Raw genomic sequence first — 18,998 nt, 5'->3', positions numbered from 1 at the left:
AGTTACAACTGATCTTCTGTTTAGGATGTTTCACTGACTTGTCAGCACCCTAGTGCTGAGCGTGCCAGCACCCCAGTGCTGAGCGTGCCAGCACACCTTAGTGGTGTGTCCTTTCTTCCCACAAAAGTCACACTGGACTTTTCGCTGGGGATTCCATCTCTGCTGAGTACCTTGGTACTGAGTTCTTAGAGGAAAGTTTATTTTATTTGGAACCTTTAGTTGGTTCTGGATAGTTGTGACGTCCTTTCTCAGTTTCTTTGAAACTGAATGGACTTCAGAGACAGACTCATGTATGATCTTCATGTTATCATGCAGAGTTGAATTGTCCTGAAGAAGGAATCTGAGGTCACTCAGTTTGACCTCTTCCACTTCGTCACAGCGCCTGCTGAGTGCTCTAACTTTCTTATTACACTTCTTGACAAGTGTGTAGAGATCACTCAGGGCATTAACCATATCGTTTCTGAGCTGGGGAAGAGTAATTACCTCATTTGATTGCTCTTCGTCATCTGATGCAACGGATAGGTCAGCATGCTCAGAGACGCACGGCTCAGGAAGTTCGTCAACCATGAAGCATATCTTCGCTGACTCGGTGGCCTCAGTTTCGGTAGATGAAGACTCATCACTGTCGCTCCATGTAGCCACCATTGTCTTTTTGCCGTTCTTCTTGTCTTTCCTCAGTGTGGGGCAGCTTGACTTAATATGGCCGGTTTGATGGCACTCAAAGCATGTAATGGGCTTTGAGCTGTCCTTTTTGTATTTGTTGTCGCTTGAGTCAGCTTTATACTTATCAAACTTTCTGTAAGGCTTCTTAGAATATTTGTCATTTTTCCTGAATAGCCTTTTCATCTTCCTTGTGAACATAGTCATCTCCTCATCATCAGTTGAGCTCCCGTCAGTGGAGTCAGCTTTCATGACAAGGGATTTCTGCTTCTTGTCTTCAGATTTTTCCTTCACATCGAAGTTCTTCATAGATATCTCATGGGTCAGCAACGAGCCGATGAGTTCGTCATATTTGTAGGTGGTTAAATCCTGAGCTTCCTCAACAGCTGTCTTCTTTGCTTGCCAGTCTTTAGGAAGACTCCTGAGTATCTTTTTGACTTGTTCTTCCTCAGTGAAGATTTTCCCAAGTCTCTTGAGCTCATTAATGATGTTGGTAAACCTTGCATTCATGTCTGAGATGCCCTCATCATTGTTCATCTCGAACAGCTCGTATAGTCTCATCTGCTGATTCACCTTGGACTCCTTTACTTTATTGGTTCCCTCGTAGGTGACTTCCAGCTTTTTCCAGATCTCTTGCGCCGACTCACAACCTGAGATTTTATTATATTCTGCAGCATCGAGCGCACAGTGAAGCATATTGATAGCCGAAGCATGATTTTGGAGCTTCTTAAGATCATCCTCTGTCCATTTGGCCTCAGCTTTTACAACTGTTTGGCCAGCCACAACTTCGACAGGTACAAATGGGCCTTGGATTATAGATAGCCAAGCACTCATGTTTGTAGCCTGAATGAAATTTTTCATCCTATTCTTCCAGAAGGTATAGTTTGACCCGAAGAATAGGGGAGGCCTAGTAATGGACAGCCCCTCAGGTAGTATCTGAGTTGTTTGGTTTCCAGGGAGAAACCGAGTGCTGTTTTCGCCCATGGTAGGGATCAGCTCAAGGTTGTTAGACCTTTTACAGTGAGCTTTTAAGCTCTGATACCACTTGTTGGTCCCTTGTAGGGTTGCAAGTATAGTTCCAAGGGGGGGTTAGGAACTATTTAAACTTTTTCGCAATTAGGGCAGACTTCTTTTTCTAAGGAAAAAGGTTTTAACAGCGGCGCTGAGTAAACAGCAAGATACTGGCTTAGTCAACTGGTGACTAAGTCAGTTTCTTAGCTTGAGTCAGGAGATAGCACTTAGAGTCTATTCCTGAGCTCAGATGTTCAACACGCACAACTCAACTTGACCTCTTTACTTGGTCAGTTTTTGGTTATTTTAAGCAAGCAATATATATAAGGAGTTAAAGGTAAGAAATACTTTACTCAGCAGATTTATCCAGGTTCGGCTTCTTCTAAGCCTACGTCCTGTCCCCGGAACACGTTCCGAGATTTCGAATCCTCTACTGAGCTCTTTAAAGGTAGAGCCTCAAACCTTTTACAATCTTAGCAACTGAGTATGACAAAAGTACCTTCCTCTATACCTCTACTCAATCCTAATCTCTCGTTGAGTACTATAACCGAGTACTCAGCCTCTCCTTTCTATCTCTAGAAATGATAAGTGTTTTGTCCTATACAATGATTTGCTAAGACACTTTAGACGATTGAAATAATCACTCTAGACTTTTACACAAATGTATGAATTGTAGTGTAAGATTTGCTTTGCTTCTTGCTTGCAGAACTTGTGTAGAAATTTGGTCAGCGTAATGGCTTGATCAAGTTCTGTGTTGAATGAAGCTTCTGATGGCCCTATTTATAGAGACGTCTGGGCATCGGTCATTTCGAATTTCGAAATAACCGTTGGAGGAAAACGGCTTCCTGTCGTTGTCATCCTGACTTGCTCAGAGCTCTCGGCCAATCAGATTTGTGTATCTTCTGTCCTCGGTCAGCTCAGCAGACTGTCTCTCCTTTTATGGTAAAGTCAACTAGACAGCATACTGTGTCGTCTGAACTTTACCCAAAGTAGAAATACTTTGTCTGGAAGTTTTCATTAGCCAGCTGCTGTCTTGTACGCTTTGTCGAGACTACTCAGCAGCTTCATCTTGAAGTTGTTCCCGAAGGTCTTCTAGATCCTTCTCTTGCTGAGTTGCGTTTTGTCCAAAGCGACAATGTTTTAACAAACGCGGGCCGAGTTGTACTGAGTTGTTTGACTTGGGCCTTGACTTCCGTATTGGGCTTGGGCCTTTTAATTCTTGTGTCTTATAAACAATTTTAACTCAACATTGAACAAACACATTAGTAGAATAAATCAAAGCATTTAAACTTAGTGTGTTTAGAATATGTATTTCAATTATTCTTAAACAATTTTGTCAAATCAAAATTATGTGGAAAGGTGTTTCAACATACTCATCACAAGTGACAAAGACGACTATAATGGGAGAAAACGCAGTAAAATTTTTAGGTTTGAAGCAATATGGCTCAGGGATGAATCCTTTAGGCCAAAGCTCGATGAACTCTGGTCAAACCCGCGGGCAGCAGTAGCGCTCCAAAATAAAATCAAAACAGTAGCAGATGGAGCAGGAACCACTTTAAATACTCACAAAACCGTCTTTTGAGATTGTCGAAAGAATTAAACAGAGTGCAGAAGTTAGCCGATCCAACACAAGCGATTGTGGAAGCTCGACTGGTGGAGGAGATTACGAAACTGCAGAAGCGAGATGAAATTAAATGGCGACAGAGGGCTAAAACGGATTGGCTGAAATCGGGAGATAGAAACACGGGTTATTTTCACGCGAAGTGTTCTGCGAGAAGGAGGACAAACAATATAAAACAGATTAAGGATAGTGAGGGGAGCTAGAGAGAAGGGAATGACAGGATCAAAGCTGTCGTGATTGATTACTTCTCTGATCTTTTCACCAGTTTTGAACCGCCACCACGGGACTTTTATATTCAGGCAATTAACACTAAACTGACGGAAGAACAGCAAAGATGCCTCTCTGCTCCTTTCCACCACGCTGAAATTGAAGAAGCTCTCAATCAGATGCATCCGACAAAGGCACTTGGCCCAGACGGAATGCCCCTGATCTTCTACCAATCGTGTTGGTCGATAGTGGAACTTGAGGTCTCTAATCTGATCCTAAAATGTTTGGACAACTGTAGTATGCCGAGTGAGCTGAACCATGCCTTCATTACTCTGATACCCAAAGTGAAAAGCCCAACCACAATGAAAGAGCTTCGCCCGATAGCCCTGTGCAATGTCCTCTACAAGATAATATCCAAAGTCATTGCTAACCGTCTGAAAAAGGTTCTGCCTAGTATCATCTCTGCCACCCAATCTGCTTTTGTCCCAGGCCGGTTAATTACGGACAATGCAATCTTGGCGTTTGAAGCCTTTCACAGTATGAAAACCAGAATCAAAGGGAACAGGGGCAATTTTGCATTGAAGTTGGATATGAGCAAGGCCTACGACAGAATTGAGTGGTCGTTCCTCGAATAGGTAATGAATTATATGAATTTCCCTACATACTTTGTTCGGATGGTTATGATGTGTGTGACTACTGTGTCGATGACCTTTCTAATTAATGGACAGGCGGAGGGTAAGATATTCCCAGTAAGAGGCCTCCAGCAAGGGGACCCTATCTCTCCCTACCTTTTCCTCATATGTGTCGAAGCACTATCTGCTAACATTAGGAAAGCTGAAATGATTGGGGAGCTGCATGGTATAAAAGTCACCAGACACAGCCCGAGCTTATCATATTTATTTTTTGCAGATGACTCCCTGATATTTGGAAGGGCCACAATCTTAGAAATTGCCAAGCTTCGTAGTATATTGGGGCTGTATGAAACCTTTTCAGGTCAAGTGATCAACTACGACAAATCTGAAATTTCTTTCAGTCAAGGTGTACCTACAGGCAGACGCGATACAATCTCCGCTGCACTAGGCGTCAGACTCACGGGCGCTCTTCCAAAGTACCTTGGGCTCCCTACAATAATTGGGCACAGTAAGAAAGCTGTGTTTGCCAGTATAAAGGAACGGATCCAGAGAAAGCTGAAAGGGTAGGAGGAGAAATATCTGTCAGCAGGCGGTAAGGAGATCTTGATTAAGGTCGTGGTCCAATCAATCCTAACCTATGTAATGTCATGTTTTCTGTTGCCGGATAACCTGTGTCAGGAAATTCAAGGTATGATTAGCTGCTATTGGTGGGGCGGTTTAGAGACCAAAAGACCCATTTATTGGCTTTCTTGGGATAGGGTGTGCGAATCTAAAAAAAGCGGTGGGATTGGCTTTAAATGGCTAAGCTCCTTTAACACAGCACTACTTGCCAAGCAACTCTGGCGACTGATCAAGAATCCCGACTCATTGTGTGCAAGGATCCTGAAGGCAAAATACTATCCTGATTCAGACCCGTTGTACAGTAGGCCAATCACTAATCCGAGCTATTTTTGGCGAAGTCTATGTAAAGCAATGGAAGCGGTCAGGGATGGTTTGGAGTGGCGAGTGGGCAATGGGCAAAAGATCAAAATCTGGGAGCACTCGTGGGTACCAGCTTTCAATGCTAGGAAGCCGCTAGTATGCCTGACGCAAACACGACCCGAGCTGGTCCAGGAGCTGTTAAATGACGAAGGTACGAATTGGAATTCCTCAACTCTTAATGATGTTTTTACTGTAACAGATCGCATTGGCATTGAGTAGATCATAATCAGTCCGCTGGGGCGTGAAGACGACTTCTATTGGGGACTGACACCGCACGGGCGATTCACGGTTCGGTCGTGTTATCACCAAATTGAAAAAAGATGACGGGAAGGTGCGCAACAATCGACATCAGCGGGTATGAATGGAGGAAATTGGCACAAATTCTGGGCATTAACAGTTCCCCCAAAGGTACTGCATTTTGCATGGCGATTCCTAGCAGAAGCTATACCTTATGCTGCGACACTACTTAAAAGAGGCATTCTCGAATGCCCGATATGTCACCACGAGCTGGAAGATCAGCAACATGCTTTCCTTACTTGTCCGGCAGCAGTAGAAATATGGAGTTTGGCTGAGTTACCGGTTCGTTGGGATCGAATCCGCTCAACGGATTGTCGAAGCTGGTTTGCAAATTGCTGGGAGTTATCTGGAGATGAACATAGCAGCTGGGGTCTGATAATCTTGTGGTGGATTTGGTATCGCCGGAATTTATTGGTGCACGAGGGAATCTTCCTTAATAATGCTTCTGTCCTAACTAAAGCCCAGATTTTCCTGAATGAGTGGAAAAATACAGATGCTACCTCGTCCCCGCCTCACTGTAACTTACCCCTTGATACTTACAAGGTTTGGTGTCCTCCTCCCGAAGGCGTTACTAAAATCAATTGTGACGCTGCATGGGTGGATAATGGCCTCTCCGCAAGTATTGGAGTAGTTGCGCGTGACAAGGACGAAGGTGTTCTGTTCTCTACAGGAATCCCTCCACCACCGTGTTCTTCAGCTGAAGCCGCGGAACTGGTTGCAATTTGGGAAGGTCTGAAATTAGCAAGGAGCAGACATTTGACGCACATCAACTTGGAGTCGGATGCCAAAACAGTGATTTCCGCACTAGTAGGAGGAGCGATCCCACTATCCTCTTTGCACTTCTTATATTTGGATGTTTTAGATTTAGCTTCCTCTTTCCATGTTTGCAATTTCCTTTTCATTGGGCATGATGGGAATAATGTGGCCCATGGTCTAGCCAAGTGGGCACAGGGACTTTTGTCCGCAGTTATCACAATAGGTGATGTTCCGAGCCATATCAGACAATCTCTGTGTAAGGATTTAATTATTCATTAATCTATGCCTTTTTCCCTCAAAAAAAAAAAACTTCTCCGTCGAGTTTGGGAGATGAGAAGATCGATTTGGCGATTCTAATACTGAAAATCACAAAATAAGATAGGAGAAAATCGAGTTTGGAAGAACCTATTGGAAATTAATTTCTGTAATTTCTTGTTATTTTTCTCTCTCTATCTATCATAATCAATAAACTCTTATTTTTAGTTGTCCATGTCAATAAGTCAAATCATCCTAGTGATGTATGCCGTCCAAACTCGACGAAAAAGTTAAATAAGGATCGAATCCATAATAAAATTAATGATTAAGGGCTCGATGTGGAAAAATAATTGATCAAGAACTTGATCCTTAAAACGGATAAAGTTTATGGACTTAAATGTGCTTTTTTCTGTTTTTAATTAACAAAATATATACCTTTAAATTAAAGTTCTATAATTATATAAATTTACGATAGGAAATGGAAATGAGAATGACTCATTACCTTTTTTAATATTTGATTTCATAAATTTAATTTAGTAATGGAAATCACATATATATAAAATTATTGATTCCCTACTCCCTTCCTATTAATCAATTTACATTCTCATTCTCTTTCAAATTTAACTAAAATAAACTAACCCATCCCACGATTTTTTTTCCATTTTTTTTAGAAACCCGCATTTTTTTACATATTATGCTTAAATTACATTTCAAATTGCTTCCACTATATATATATATTCCCATGTTGATCCAATATATGTGAATTTTTATCAAACAAGTGTTATATAAAATGTAATATTTTTTTTAATAAATAAAATATAATATGTTAAATTTATTAATTAATATATTAATATATTAATATAATATCTTATTATATTATTTAATAACAAATATTATTAGTTTGAAATAAATAATTAAATTTTAATTTTTGTTCCATTTGGATTTTGATTCCAATTGCAAAATTTAAACCAAACAATCCTTAAAAGTAATTAGATTCCGATTCTGGATTAAACCAAACAAAACAAATAAATAGTCATTCTCTGATTCCGTAACATTCCGATTCCGATTCCAATTCCGATTCCGAAGTTTGAACCAAATGCTCTCTAAATTTTAATAAATCAAAACTATTTATTTGAGATTAAGATTATGTGGAAAATAAAAGAAAAATAAAAAATACAAAAAATAATCATTTATCATTATAAAATAGGGTGATGCGTAATTTTATGATTATTTAGTTTAATTTGACCATTGATTTGAAAAAAGGACTAATTTGTTGACGAAAACAAAACTTATGATCTATATAATTATTTAAAAAGAATACAGAGACTAATTATGTAATATATAAAAGTATAAAGATTAATAAATTATTAGCACTTAATAATATCTAGTTATTACTTCAAAAAAATATAATAATATCTAGTTATATTTGTTTCGGTTCAAAAGAACAGATTGATCATATTTTCTTTATTAGATCGAATATTTATTAAAAAGTTAATACACAACATGTCGTCTTCCATTTATTATTTAGCCTTCTCTACTTACTGGTCAAGGTATCAGCTCATCGACTCAAAATTTGTCATAAATTTAGCCCACTTTTGTACCCACATGACATTGAGTATACCTCCCATGACCTCTTTTGAATTTTATTCTAATACACATTTTGCATCATGATGTTATCTCTCCTCTGTTGCTTTGAAACAGATCTAAAAACCTAAAGGGCGTGATGCGTTATATTTGGTGAGTTGAATTGAATGGATTAGTAGAATGCATAAGATGAGTTATATGGATTAATCAATGTCGTCTAAGCATATAAAGAAGCACGAAGTGTTACATATATTGAGTTAGGACTGATAAGTGCATTCAGAGGTATTAAGTATTTATCAAAGAAGGTGCTAGATCCCTTACTTGTTGAAAAATGTGTCCATAGTTGTTAATAAAATTAGGGTGGGTGTGACATATAAAAATGTTATTAATGAGAAAACATCATTATTCATTTGGGTTGAAATACAAAATAAAGATATAGGTGTAAGATGGATATAGATTTAGAGGTGTATTAAAAATGATAAATGATGTTGTTAAATCAAATAAGAAAAAAAAGAAAAGAGAGAGAGCGACTAGGTCTCTTAAATGAGAAGATTGAATGTGGCTACATTCCATAGGAAGAAGTGTAGCTTAGAGATGAAAAGTAAGTTAAGCTAAGGGTGTTATTATCTGACACTAATTCAATTTTTAATTTCTTGGATTGGAAAGGGTGTTATTATCAGCATGCCCATTTGATGCACTGCCCTTAATTAATGCTATTGCATCACTGTATTATATACTTAATTTCCTTCTGCTAATTCATCATCTCTTCATTTCAAAATTTGCTACCCAAAAGGATGTATCAATTCATTTTACACCATTAAAACATCTCCACCATAGCCTATATCCCATATGCAATATTAATGCTATAATCCTAGACTAAAAAAACCCTCCAATAGACATTTTATTACTACATAGAAGATGATTGGTATAAAAAAAATTGTATACATATATCATTAATTGATTCATCGAGTACGTTACTTTCGAAGTATCCTAAAATATTTTCTATCTCTAAACCTGCAATGAATCTCTTTTATTATTATTTTTTATTTTTTATTTTTTTTGTATTTTCCCACAAATGAATTCACTTAATTGGTTTGACATTTATCATACACCCATTCAATTAAAATGGGCTTAAAATACTCTTAGTTCCTTGATCTATTTAAAATATTAAATTTTTCTCTTGGTAACATTTTGCTGTTTAATCTATTTAAAATGTTAGGTCGGTAACCTTTGCTCCCGGTCTATCAAAATCGGTGAATATCAACTAGTACATTATGATAAGTTAGCAGTTTTGTTAAAGTTTTAATATATATTTGTTAACATTGCCGTTAAGTTTTTATGGGTCGGGTTCCGATTAGGTAGGTTAAGGTTTTAACGAAATTAGTAAGTTATCATTCACGTTAGGTGGGATTTCACTAATTTTAATAAGTTAGGGGGCAAATTAACTACATTCAATAACATTAAAACTAAAATTCAAGACTTTCAATAAAAAAATAAAAATAAAAAAAAAACTCAAATTCAAGACTGATCATAAATGCATTCAATTAAAATTTGCTGCATAAAGTAATACTAAAATCCAAACTCAAAATCTCTAATAAATTTATCTCCTTTTCTTTTCTCTGTAAGAAAAATGCATTCATCAAAATTCATCCTCACAAAAACGAAAAACTAATAATATTAGTGTATTTAGGAACTAAAGTAACCAAAAAAAAAAACTAAATTAACAAAACTAAAACCGTAAACAACAAAATTTCATAAAAACAACACAGAAGTAATTAGTTTTAATTAATTAATTGGATCAGTGATAATCTATAATACATAGTAAAAAAAAAAAAAAAAGATGCCAACCTAGTTGGGATCTTTACATTCCGTTTTTAGCCTGTAACCCAACATTTACTTAAAAAACATAGTAAAAAACAAAATAGCAAACACTTAGGATATTCATATAGATAGTGTGTTTTAATTTACACTTTTATGTTCTTCCACTAATTAAGATGAGTGTTATCTTAATTACTGCTTAGGCCTAAACAACATTTTTTTTACTAGCAAAGAACACTCATATTTAAAATTATAAAAAAAAAAAAAACCCTAAGATGAACATTGATAACAATTAAGGTTTTTATCCCTTTTTACCTTTCCTTTTTGTTAATTAATACTATAATATATCAAAAGAAACCAACAGAAGTATCCTCTAATGAGAGATTAATTAAGTCTTCATGACACTGAGTAGCACCTTCATCAAACAGCCATTTCTCCAGCAATGAAAGAGGAACTTGATTCTCCATATTCGGCTTACTTTCATCCTGGAACATACTTGTTTCCGGCGTCAAATTAGCATTACTCTCATCCACCGATTGAGATCCATCCGAGTTCGCACACGAATTGAAGCTAAACAACGAGTCAAACCCCTGATGATGATCCGGTGTCGTAGCGCTGGAACTCGAATTGGCCGCTCCCAGGAAATTATTGGTAGAATCAGAGTTTGTTTGAGCAGATTTGGGGGAATTTTTCATCCAATTCTGAAGCAATTTAGCAATGTTATCAGCACTTGATGCATAGGTAGCAGCAGCAGCAGATGCAGCAGAAGAAGAGGAGGTAGATCCTTGAAAGGGTCTAGTGGAAGATGAGGGGTTTGAGTCAGTTAAAGAAGGGGATTTATCTAGAGATAAAGCTTCACATAGGGCTTGTTTGGCTAAATGAATATCTGTTTGAAGCCTTCTTTCCCACTGTCCCTTATTTGGCTGTGAACCTGTAAATCCATCATCACTTTGCCCATCTTCATGAACTTTTCTCAGCTTCTTCTTCAGATGTGTGTTCCAATAGTTCTTTATGTCATTATCTGTTCTTTGTGGAAGATAAGATGCTATCGCTGCCCATCTGCACATATTAATGACGGTAAATAACAAAATTAACGACGGTATTTATATGTTTAGCGGCGAAATGTTCCGTGGAGAAATGGGCTTACCTGTTGCCTAAAAGGGCTTGGAGATGGATTATCATCTTCTCTTCATGATCAGTGAAGTTACCGCGTTTTATACCGGGGCGGAGATAATTAGTCCACCTGAGGCGGCAGCTCTTACTGCATCTAAGCAAGCCTGAAAAGAAGGGAACAAAAAAGAAAGGAGAAAAAGAAGTAAATCTAACTGGCAAAACAATAAATACAGAGCTTTAAAGATGAACCAACCAAACCAAGAAAAGCCCCAAAAGAAAACAAGAAAAAAGGGGGAGAAATAAAAGTACCAGTATTAGTAGGAACTGATCTCCAATTTCCAGGTCCATGTTCTTGAATATAAGAGACCAAAATGATATCTTCTTCAGGTGTCCAAGGACCTTTTTTGACGCCAATTTTATCACAGCAAGGAGGTCTTCCCATATTTCTAAGTAAGTCTACAGAGAAAACATATATCTTCTTAAAATGTTTCCTAGTTTGTAAGAATTGTTGTTTAGGAAGGCAGAGACATGCGTCCAAGGATGTCTATAAATAGAGAGAAGAAGTTGAAGAAGGCTGACCTAAGTGAACAAGGTAAAAAGAGGAGTCAAAATGGACAGCAATGAGCATTTACTCCTGCTTTGCAAAAAGTCAGCTATGTGTATGTATAAAAATACTTAACCTTTACTACTACTCGTTTATAATACCGTGTGGTGTGGCATGGCATTCATTATCACCATCACCGATTTTTAATAAACCCTAATTTCTCTTCTTTAATGCTCTTCTCCCCCCTAATAAATAATTACAATAATATTCTATTTAATACCTTCCTACAATTATTTTATATATTAAATATTCATTTTTTTTTAACTTTTTTACGACTAATATCCAATCAATTAAAAGAAATATATTTTAAATAAATGTATATCTAATCTAGTGCTGTTGTTTGTTTTAGGAAATGTATATTCTTAGAGTAATATATTCACCAATTAATTCACTTGTCCATTTATTACATCATAAAGAAAAGTTTTTTTTTATTGTTTTCTAAATACTACTCTCTCCCTTTTGGTATATTACATGTTTTTCTACAGAACTTTTTTTTTTGTTTTATAATACACGTTATTTTAATACAATACGATCGATACACTTCTAGTCTTTTTTTCTAATATTCTTAATTTCTATGCAAGTTTGTAGAAAGATATATAATACGAAACGGAATGAGTATTTGTTATCTGTATATATAAAATGGTATATTTATAATTTCAACTTTTAAATAAATTAGAATTTTCTTTTTGTTCGTGAGATAAATTAGAATTTCCTAAATAATGTAGCTAGTGTTTTTATAGGGTAAAAAACAGTAATGGTAACTTAATTTTGGTTATTGTGACAGCAAAATGGTCTAGAATAATAAAGTTGCCCAAGTTTTGCTTTTATTTACTTTTGCTTTTGTTTACTTTTTTTATTATGAAAACATGTTGTTTTCAAGCAATTTAAACGTCTGACCTAGTGATTTGTGCTTGACTTTGACATGGAAAACCAGGTTTATATATATATATATATCTCTTTTTATTTATTTAAATAACTATTTATCATCTCATCTACTTGAAATATTCTACCTCCTCTTGATTTAATCTTGGCATCTAGCATGAACTTGTGTTCACTTTGGAACCCTACTAATGAAATGTTTTTTAAAAACATAAAATTCTGCCAAACATGCATAAACTTGAATTTAAAACTTTATTTAAGAAAGAAAAAAAAACTCCTGAATGTACTTGGTATGAAGTTATAATTTGTTTAATTTAATGAAGGGTTTAGGGTTCTATTATGCATAGATGTTATATTAGTAGGTGAGTAAAATTTGCATTAAATCCAGGTTTAGGAGATCATTTCTCTATTTCTAGGCATAACGGTAAGTCACTGCACACCATCCTTTAATGCGCTATAGAGGGATTATTTAATATCATTTATATCATTTTCTCAATTAATCTTCCTACTAATATGATTCTCTTCTTCTCCTTATTTTTAAGGCATTTTAATATTCTAATTAATTTCTTAGTTTTCTAAAAATATATAAATACTAAATTATAAAATAAGATTGTGTCATTTTATATCTGTAAAATATATTAAAGGTTTGTTATTAACAAAGTATGTTATAAACGACAAGCGCCTTGTGATCCGAAAACCTCTCTGCTGGGCGAATGCGAGCGATTGGCATGAAGACCGACGGGTGTGTGTGGTTTGTGTCCAATTTGATATCTGTCTCTGCCGATGAAGGAGCGGGATCACTCTAGGGAGAGGGAGAGAGCTAGGGCGGCGACGGGGGAGCGTATAGGAGGCCGATTTTGGGCGGACAGATCGGCAGGGAAGGGGAGCGGCGGATCGGTAGGGATAGAGGGGGAGAAATAGGAAGGAGGTAGGCGGGAGGATGGTGCGGATGGATCTGTCAGGGGGGTTTCGGTGGATCTGCCGTGGTTGTGGAGTGCGTGGACCGCACGAGGGAGGCGAGTCGGCTGGGGCAAGCCAGCGGTAGGGCGGTAGATGGCAATGATCTCCTTGCGGCAGGGGGAGATGACGCTGGCGGTGGGAGGGGAGTGAAGACGGGAGAGAGTGCGCATGACCAGGAGGGCGGGTCGGCAGTCCAAGAGTGTGAGTCGGCAGTCCAGGAGGGCGGGCCGGCAGTCCAGGGGATTGCAGTTCACACCAATTCCACGTCCATTTTGAATTTGGCTCCTAGGACTTTTATTGATGCGTTAAATAAAAAACCTAATGAGCAAGGCTTGGGGAAAAACTCCTGGAGAGATACAATGATGGGGGTGGTAGAGGAAGAACCCGTGTTAGATGAAGAAATTATAGAGGAGGATTCTGAGGAGGTCTATTCTGACTCTGATGTTGAGGATGGAGAACAGGATGACCCGTTATGTCCTGTGACTCGGTTATCCTTGGCAGATAAACGTGCCCTCAGGTCTAAATGGAAGTTAGCTTTAATAGTTACTGTGCTTGGTAAAATGATTAGTTTTAATTATTTCGCCTAGAGAATCCAGGCGCAGTGGGCTAAAAAAAGGAAAGTCACCATTACTGACTTAGAAAATGACTATTATGTCATCAAATTCACTAGGGTGGAGGACTTTAATGCTGTTATCAATGGTGGCCCTTATATTATCTCTAATCACGTTCTAGCATTAAGGCCATGGGTACCTAATTTTAATCCTCATGTCTGTCCAGTTAATAGGATTCTAACTTGGGTAAGATTCCTGGGTTTACCTATTGAATACTGTAATGAAAGCTTTCTTAATAAAGTTGGTGGTCTTGTGGGGAAAGTTCACCATGTGGATAAAACCACCATTGGGGCAGTGAGAGGTAAGTTTGCCAGGGTCTGTATTGATATCGATCTAGCTAAGCCTCTTTTGTCTAAATTTTGTGTTCAGAATTCGGTTTACTATATTGAATATGAAGGCATTCATAATATTTGCTATGAGTGTGGTATGTTTAGTCATACTTATGAAGGGTGTCCTAAGACAGAGAAGCTGGTTGAAGAGGTTATGGTGGCTGATAAAGAGAGAGAATAGGAGATTCGAGGTGAAGGGAAGAACTTTGGCCCCTGGATGCTGGCTAAGAGGTCGGGTAGGCGAAGGACCCAGGCATCTGTTGTTCAGAATCGTCCTCCTGACATTAGTAAGGAGATGAATACTCTCCAGATTGCCCCTGAGAATAAGGAGAGGCCCCCCAAACTGAAAGTTGGTTCTGGTGATAAATCGACCCTCGGTTCTAGTTCTAGATTTGGGGTCCTGTCTATTAAGGATGCTCATAGCTCTGGCCACTCAAACGAGCATATGGAGCTAAGCATGCCAGGGTTAGAATCGGTTGAGCTGGAGGCCAATAAAGTAGAGACTGTTAACCCTTTGTTTGAGTCCAAAGTTGTTGCCTTAGAGAGCTCCCAGAATCATGCCCCATTTGGGAAAAAGAAACACAATGAGGTTAGTATCCCGAAAATCTTTGTTGATAATTCAAATGCAAAGGCTATGGGGGTCAATAAAATAAATATGAAACAACCTAAGGGTAATCAGAATAGTAACCATAGCTCTTTGGATGTTTGGGATAAAAGGGGGCCTGCTAGTACCTCTTCAAGGCTCTCAGGAGCCCCGAATAAGTACCTGGTTTAGGCTGTTGGGCCTGTGTTCAGTAGTCTGCCTTTTTGATGGATTTTTTTGTATGGAATGTTAGAGGTGCGGCTAGTAAGGCTATCCGTATCCATGTCAAAGATTTAATTAAGCAATTTAACCCTTCTTGTTTTGCGTTGCTGGAAACCAAGATCAGTGGTAGTAAAGCAGATGAGGTGGTTAGAAAGTTTAGAAGTTGGAATTGTGTCAGATCGAAGGCTACTGGCCGGGCTGGGGGGATTTGACTTTTCTGGAAGCTAGATCGTGTTCAGATTGGCATTGTCAGTATGGATAAACAATTTATTCATAGTAAGGTTAGTTATCCTGGTAATAAACCCTTCTTTATCACCTTTGTTTATGCTGATCCTATCATGGCCAATCGTAAAAGGTTGTGGGAGGTCTTGTATACTATGAGCACGAGTATTTTGGATGCTTGGTTTGTAGCTGGGGATTTTAATGATATTGCCCTTATGAGTGATCAAAAATGGGGTGGGAACCACTATGTCAACCGGTGTCTCAACCATAAACCGAATATGGATTTGTGTGTGCTTTCTGATCTAGAAGCTGCTGGTCATAGATTTACTTGGAAACGTAATAGCGTTTTTGTTCGTTTGGACAAAGTTTATGCGAATATTGCGGCTATCTATAGGTTTCCCGAAGTGAATGTGTTGAATCTCCCTTTCCGCCATTCTGATCACTGCCCTATTTTAGTTAAGTTGGTTAAAAGCCATTGGCCTAAAGGAGACAGACCGTTTAGGTACCAGGTGGCCTGGGATTCTCACCCTGAGTTTAAAAACTTTGTTCAGGACAATTGGCAGCCCCACTCCAATGTTCTCCTTACTGCTGAGGGGTTTAGAAGGAATGTGGTGGGATGGAATAAAAACATATTTGGCCACATTATCAAAAGGAAGAATAAACTTTTAAACAGAATTAAAGGTATTCAACGTAATTTGGAGATTAGATTTGATCATAGTCTGAATGGGCTTCTTAGATCTCTCCAGAATGAATTGGAAGCTGTACTGATGCAGGAAGAGCTACTTTGGTTTCAGAAATCTAGAAAGGCTTGGATCAAAGATGGTGATCGCAATACCAGGTTTTTCCACCTTTCTACTATTATTAGGAGGCAGAGAAATCGGATCTATGCTATCGAAGATTCAAATGGAAATTGGGTCTATGAGTAGGAGGACATTCGTCGTTCGACCCTTAATTTTTATAAAGACTTATTTAAAGTGGAGAATGTGGATCTGGGTAAAGCTCTTTCTAGGACTTCATTTCCTAGGTTGGAAGAAGAGATGATTCGGGAAGCTTTCCATCCTATTGACCAGAAAGAGATTGACCTGGCCTTCTCGAGTATTGGAGCTACGAAAGCCCCTGGGATTGATGGTATTCCTGCCAGTTTTTATCACAAACATTGGGATACTGTGAAGGAAGGCATTTACAGTTTTGTTAAAAGAGTTTTCAGTGGGTCCGACGATATTAGGCTGGTGAATAAAACTCTTCTAGTCTTGATCCCCAAAAGTTGTGAAACCGTCCTCCTTTTTACAAATGAGGCCTATTAGTCTTTGTAATGTGTTGTACAAAGCTATTACAAAAATTATTGCTAATATACTCTGGTGTATTCTCCCTGAGATTATTAGCCAGAATCAAGGCAGTTTTGTTCCTGACAGACAGATGATGGATAATGTTGTTATAGCCCAGGAGAAGGTTCACTCCATGAAAATTAAAAAGGGTAGGAGAGGTATTGTGGCTCTGAAGCTGGATCTGGAGAAGCTTATGACCGGTTAAACTGGAGTTTTCTTCTGGACAGTCTGAAGAGAGATGACATCCTGGATAGTTGGAGGAGATTGATCGAAGTCTGTATTTCTTCGCCTGTTTTTCAGGTTTTGATCAATGGAGATATGTCGGAGGAATTTACATCTTCCAAGGGGATTCGTCAAGGGGATCCTATGAGGCCTTTCTTATTTGTTATAGCTATGGAAAGGCTGTCTCACCTTATCCAAGAGGCTGTGGGTAATGGGAATTTCCATCCAGTTTCCATCAACAAATTTTGTCCTGCGATTACTCATTTGTTCTTCGCAGATGATGTTATGATCTTTGTGGAAGGGAATGAGGAGCAAATTGGTGTGGTTATGGATATCCTTAACTGTTTCTGCGCCGCTCCTAGCCAGAAGCTTAATATCCAAAAATCTCGGATGTTGTGTTCTAAAAATATGAGTAAGGGTGTCTGCAAAAGGCTAAGTGAAATATCGGGTATTCCTCTGACAAATTCTTTGGGTAAGTATCTGGGGGTTCCTCTCCATAGTGACAGGGTCTCCAAAGCCTCATTTAAGGAGACCCTAGACAAAACTAATGGTAAATGCGCCATTTAAAGAGATTGACAGGGTCGTCTTACTTTGATTCAGTCTGTCAATAGTGCGGCTCCTAATCATATTATGCAAGCTTGTAGATTGCTTGAGCCTGTTCTTAATGATCTTGATAAAATCAATCGGCGTTTCCTTTGGGGGGACTCGGCGGAGGGGAAGAAGATCCACCTTGTTCCTTGGAAGGAGGTTTGCCAACCTAAAAACATGGGAGGCCTAGGGATTAGACAAGCCAGAGACCATAACAAAGTTTTATTAATGAAGCTTCTGTGGAGAATGTGGCAACTCCCCTCTTCTCTTTGGGTTCGGCTTCTTTGTGGAAAATATAGAAAAGATAAGATTTTTGGGAGCCCCAAGGAGAGAGTTGTCAATTGTTCTTTTCTTTGGAAATGCCTCAGTTCTGTGTTTTCAGACTTTTGCTCTGGGATAGGTTGGGAGGTGGGGAATGGTAAGTCCATCAGCTTCTGGAATGACATCTGGATTGGAGGCAAATCTTTATTAGAGGTGTGTAGATCCCCGCCGCCTAGTAATATCCGCAATTGGAGGATCGCTGATGTGGTGGATTCTGAGGGGGATTGGATTTGGTCTAAATTTGACTCTTTTTTTTGTCTGGATACGCTCCTAAGGATGAGAGGGGTTAAGATAAGTAACAGGGAGGAAGATAGGGATAGTCATTGTTGGGCATTGACAAACAATGGGACTTATACCTGCAAGTCTGCCTTTGAGGCTTTCAACCATAATAGTACGGGTCCTCACTCTGAAGTTTGGAAAACCATTTGGGCTTTAAAAATTCCTTATCGCATTAGGAGCTTTCTGTGGCTTGGTATTAAGGATAGGCTGCTCACTAACTCGGACAGAAATAGACGGCATCTGGTGGATTCAGGTGCTTGCAGCAGATGCAGATGGCATGTTGAAACTATTTGCCATGCTCTTAGGGATTGTACTAGGAGTAAAGAGGTGTGGAGGAAAGTTCTCCCTCACCACCTGCTTTCTACTTTCTTGGCTCACTCTGATCATGATTGGTTTACTGATGGAGTTAGTGGGAAGTTGTTGGCTAACCTTGAGCATGGTGATATTTTCTTTGCTATTGTGTGTCACCAGATTTGGAAGTGGAGGAATGAGGAGATCTTTGGAAGAAAAACTGTTGTTATTCCTAATTTAGTTGAGTTCTTCTCGAAAAAAGTTTTCAATATTACTGATAGCTTCAAAGAAGATTCTCTTGCTAGGTCAACCCAGAAGAAGACTGTTCACCTCCTTGGTTGGTGCAGGCCTAGGGAAGGGGTGGTGAAACTAAACACGGATGGATCTTGCCTGAAGGATGGTAAGATTGCTGCAGGAGGTGTTCTGAGAGATGATGGGGGTGCCTGGGTTTCTGGGTTTGCTCATAATCTGGGTTTGGGTTCGTCCTTTTCGGCTGAGCTTTGGGGGATCTTTTCTGGCCTTAAACTTGCCATGAGTCTGGGTTTGAAGAATTTGATTGTAGAATTTGACAATCTTGAGGCTATCAAAATGATTTCCGATAAAAATGTTATTTGTTTAAATAGTCAT

At 38.6% G+C, this 18,998-nt stretch overlaps 1 protein-coding gene across 1 annotated transcript; it reads right to left on the bottom strand.

Moving 5' to 3' along the window:
- Positions 1 to 10,005: 10,005 nt before the first annotated feature.
- On the bottom strand, positions 10,006 to 11,519 carry LOC136232254 (myb-related protein 306-like). Its single transcript, XM_066021313.1, has 3 exons — positions 11,245 to 11,519; positions 10,970 to 11,099; positions 10,006 to 10,881 (listed from the first exon to the last, which is right to left on the bottom strand). Exons 1-3 carry the CDS (start codon positions 11,375 to 11,377, stop codon positions 10,170 to 10,172), a joined length of 975 nt encoding a protein of 324 aa, XP_065877385.1. The 5' UTR covers positions 11,378 to 11,519; the 3' UTR covers positions 10,006 to 10,169.
- Positions 11,520 to 18,998: the final 7,479 nt, after the last annotated feature.

Source organism: Euphorbia lathyris, chromosome 1, assembly GCF_963576675.1.
Source record: "Euphorbia lathyris chromosome 1, ddEupLath1.1, whole genome shotgun sequence".
Lineage (NCBI taxonomy): Eukaryota > Viridiplantae > Streptophyta > Magnoliopsida > Malpighiales > Euphorbiaceae > Euphorbia > Euphorbia lathyris.
Note: the sequence above shows the minus strand (reverse complement) of the source record. Positions and strands in the feature narration are given on the sequence as shown.

Bases quoted from the DNA above. Each gene is read 5' to 3' on its own strand.
- LOC136232254 (XM_066021313.1), bottom strand. From the start codon at position 11,377: ATGGGAAGACCTCCTTGCTGTGATAAAATTGGCGTCAAAAAAGGTCCT. The intron at 11,100-11,244 runs GTACTTTTATTT...CCTTCTTTTCAG, and splicing joins ATCAGTTCCTACTAATACTG to GCTTGCTTAGATGCAGTAAG. The intron at 10,882-10,969 runs GTAAGCCCATTT...TAATATGTGCAG, and splicing joins CAAGCCCTTTTAGGCAACAG to ATGGGCAGCGATAGCATCTT.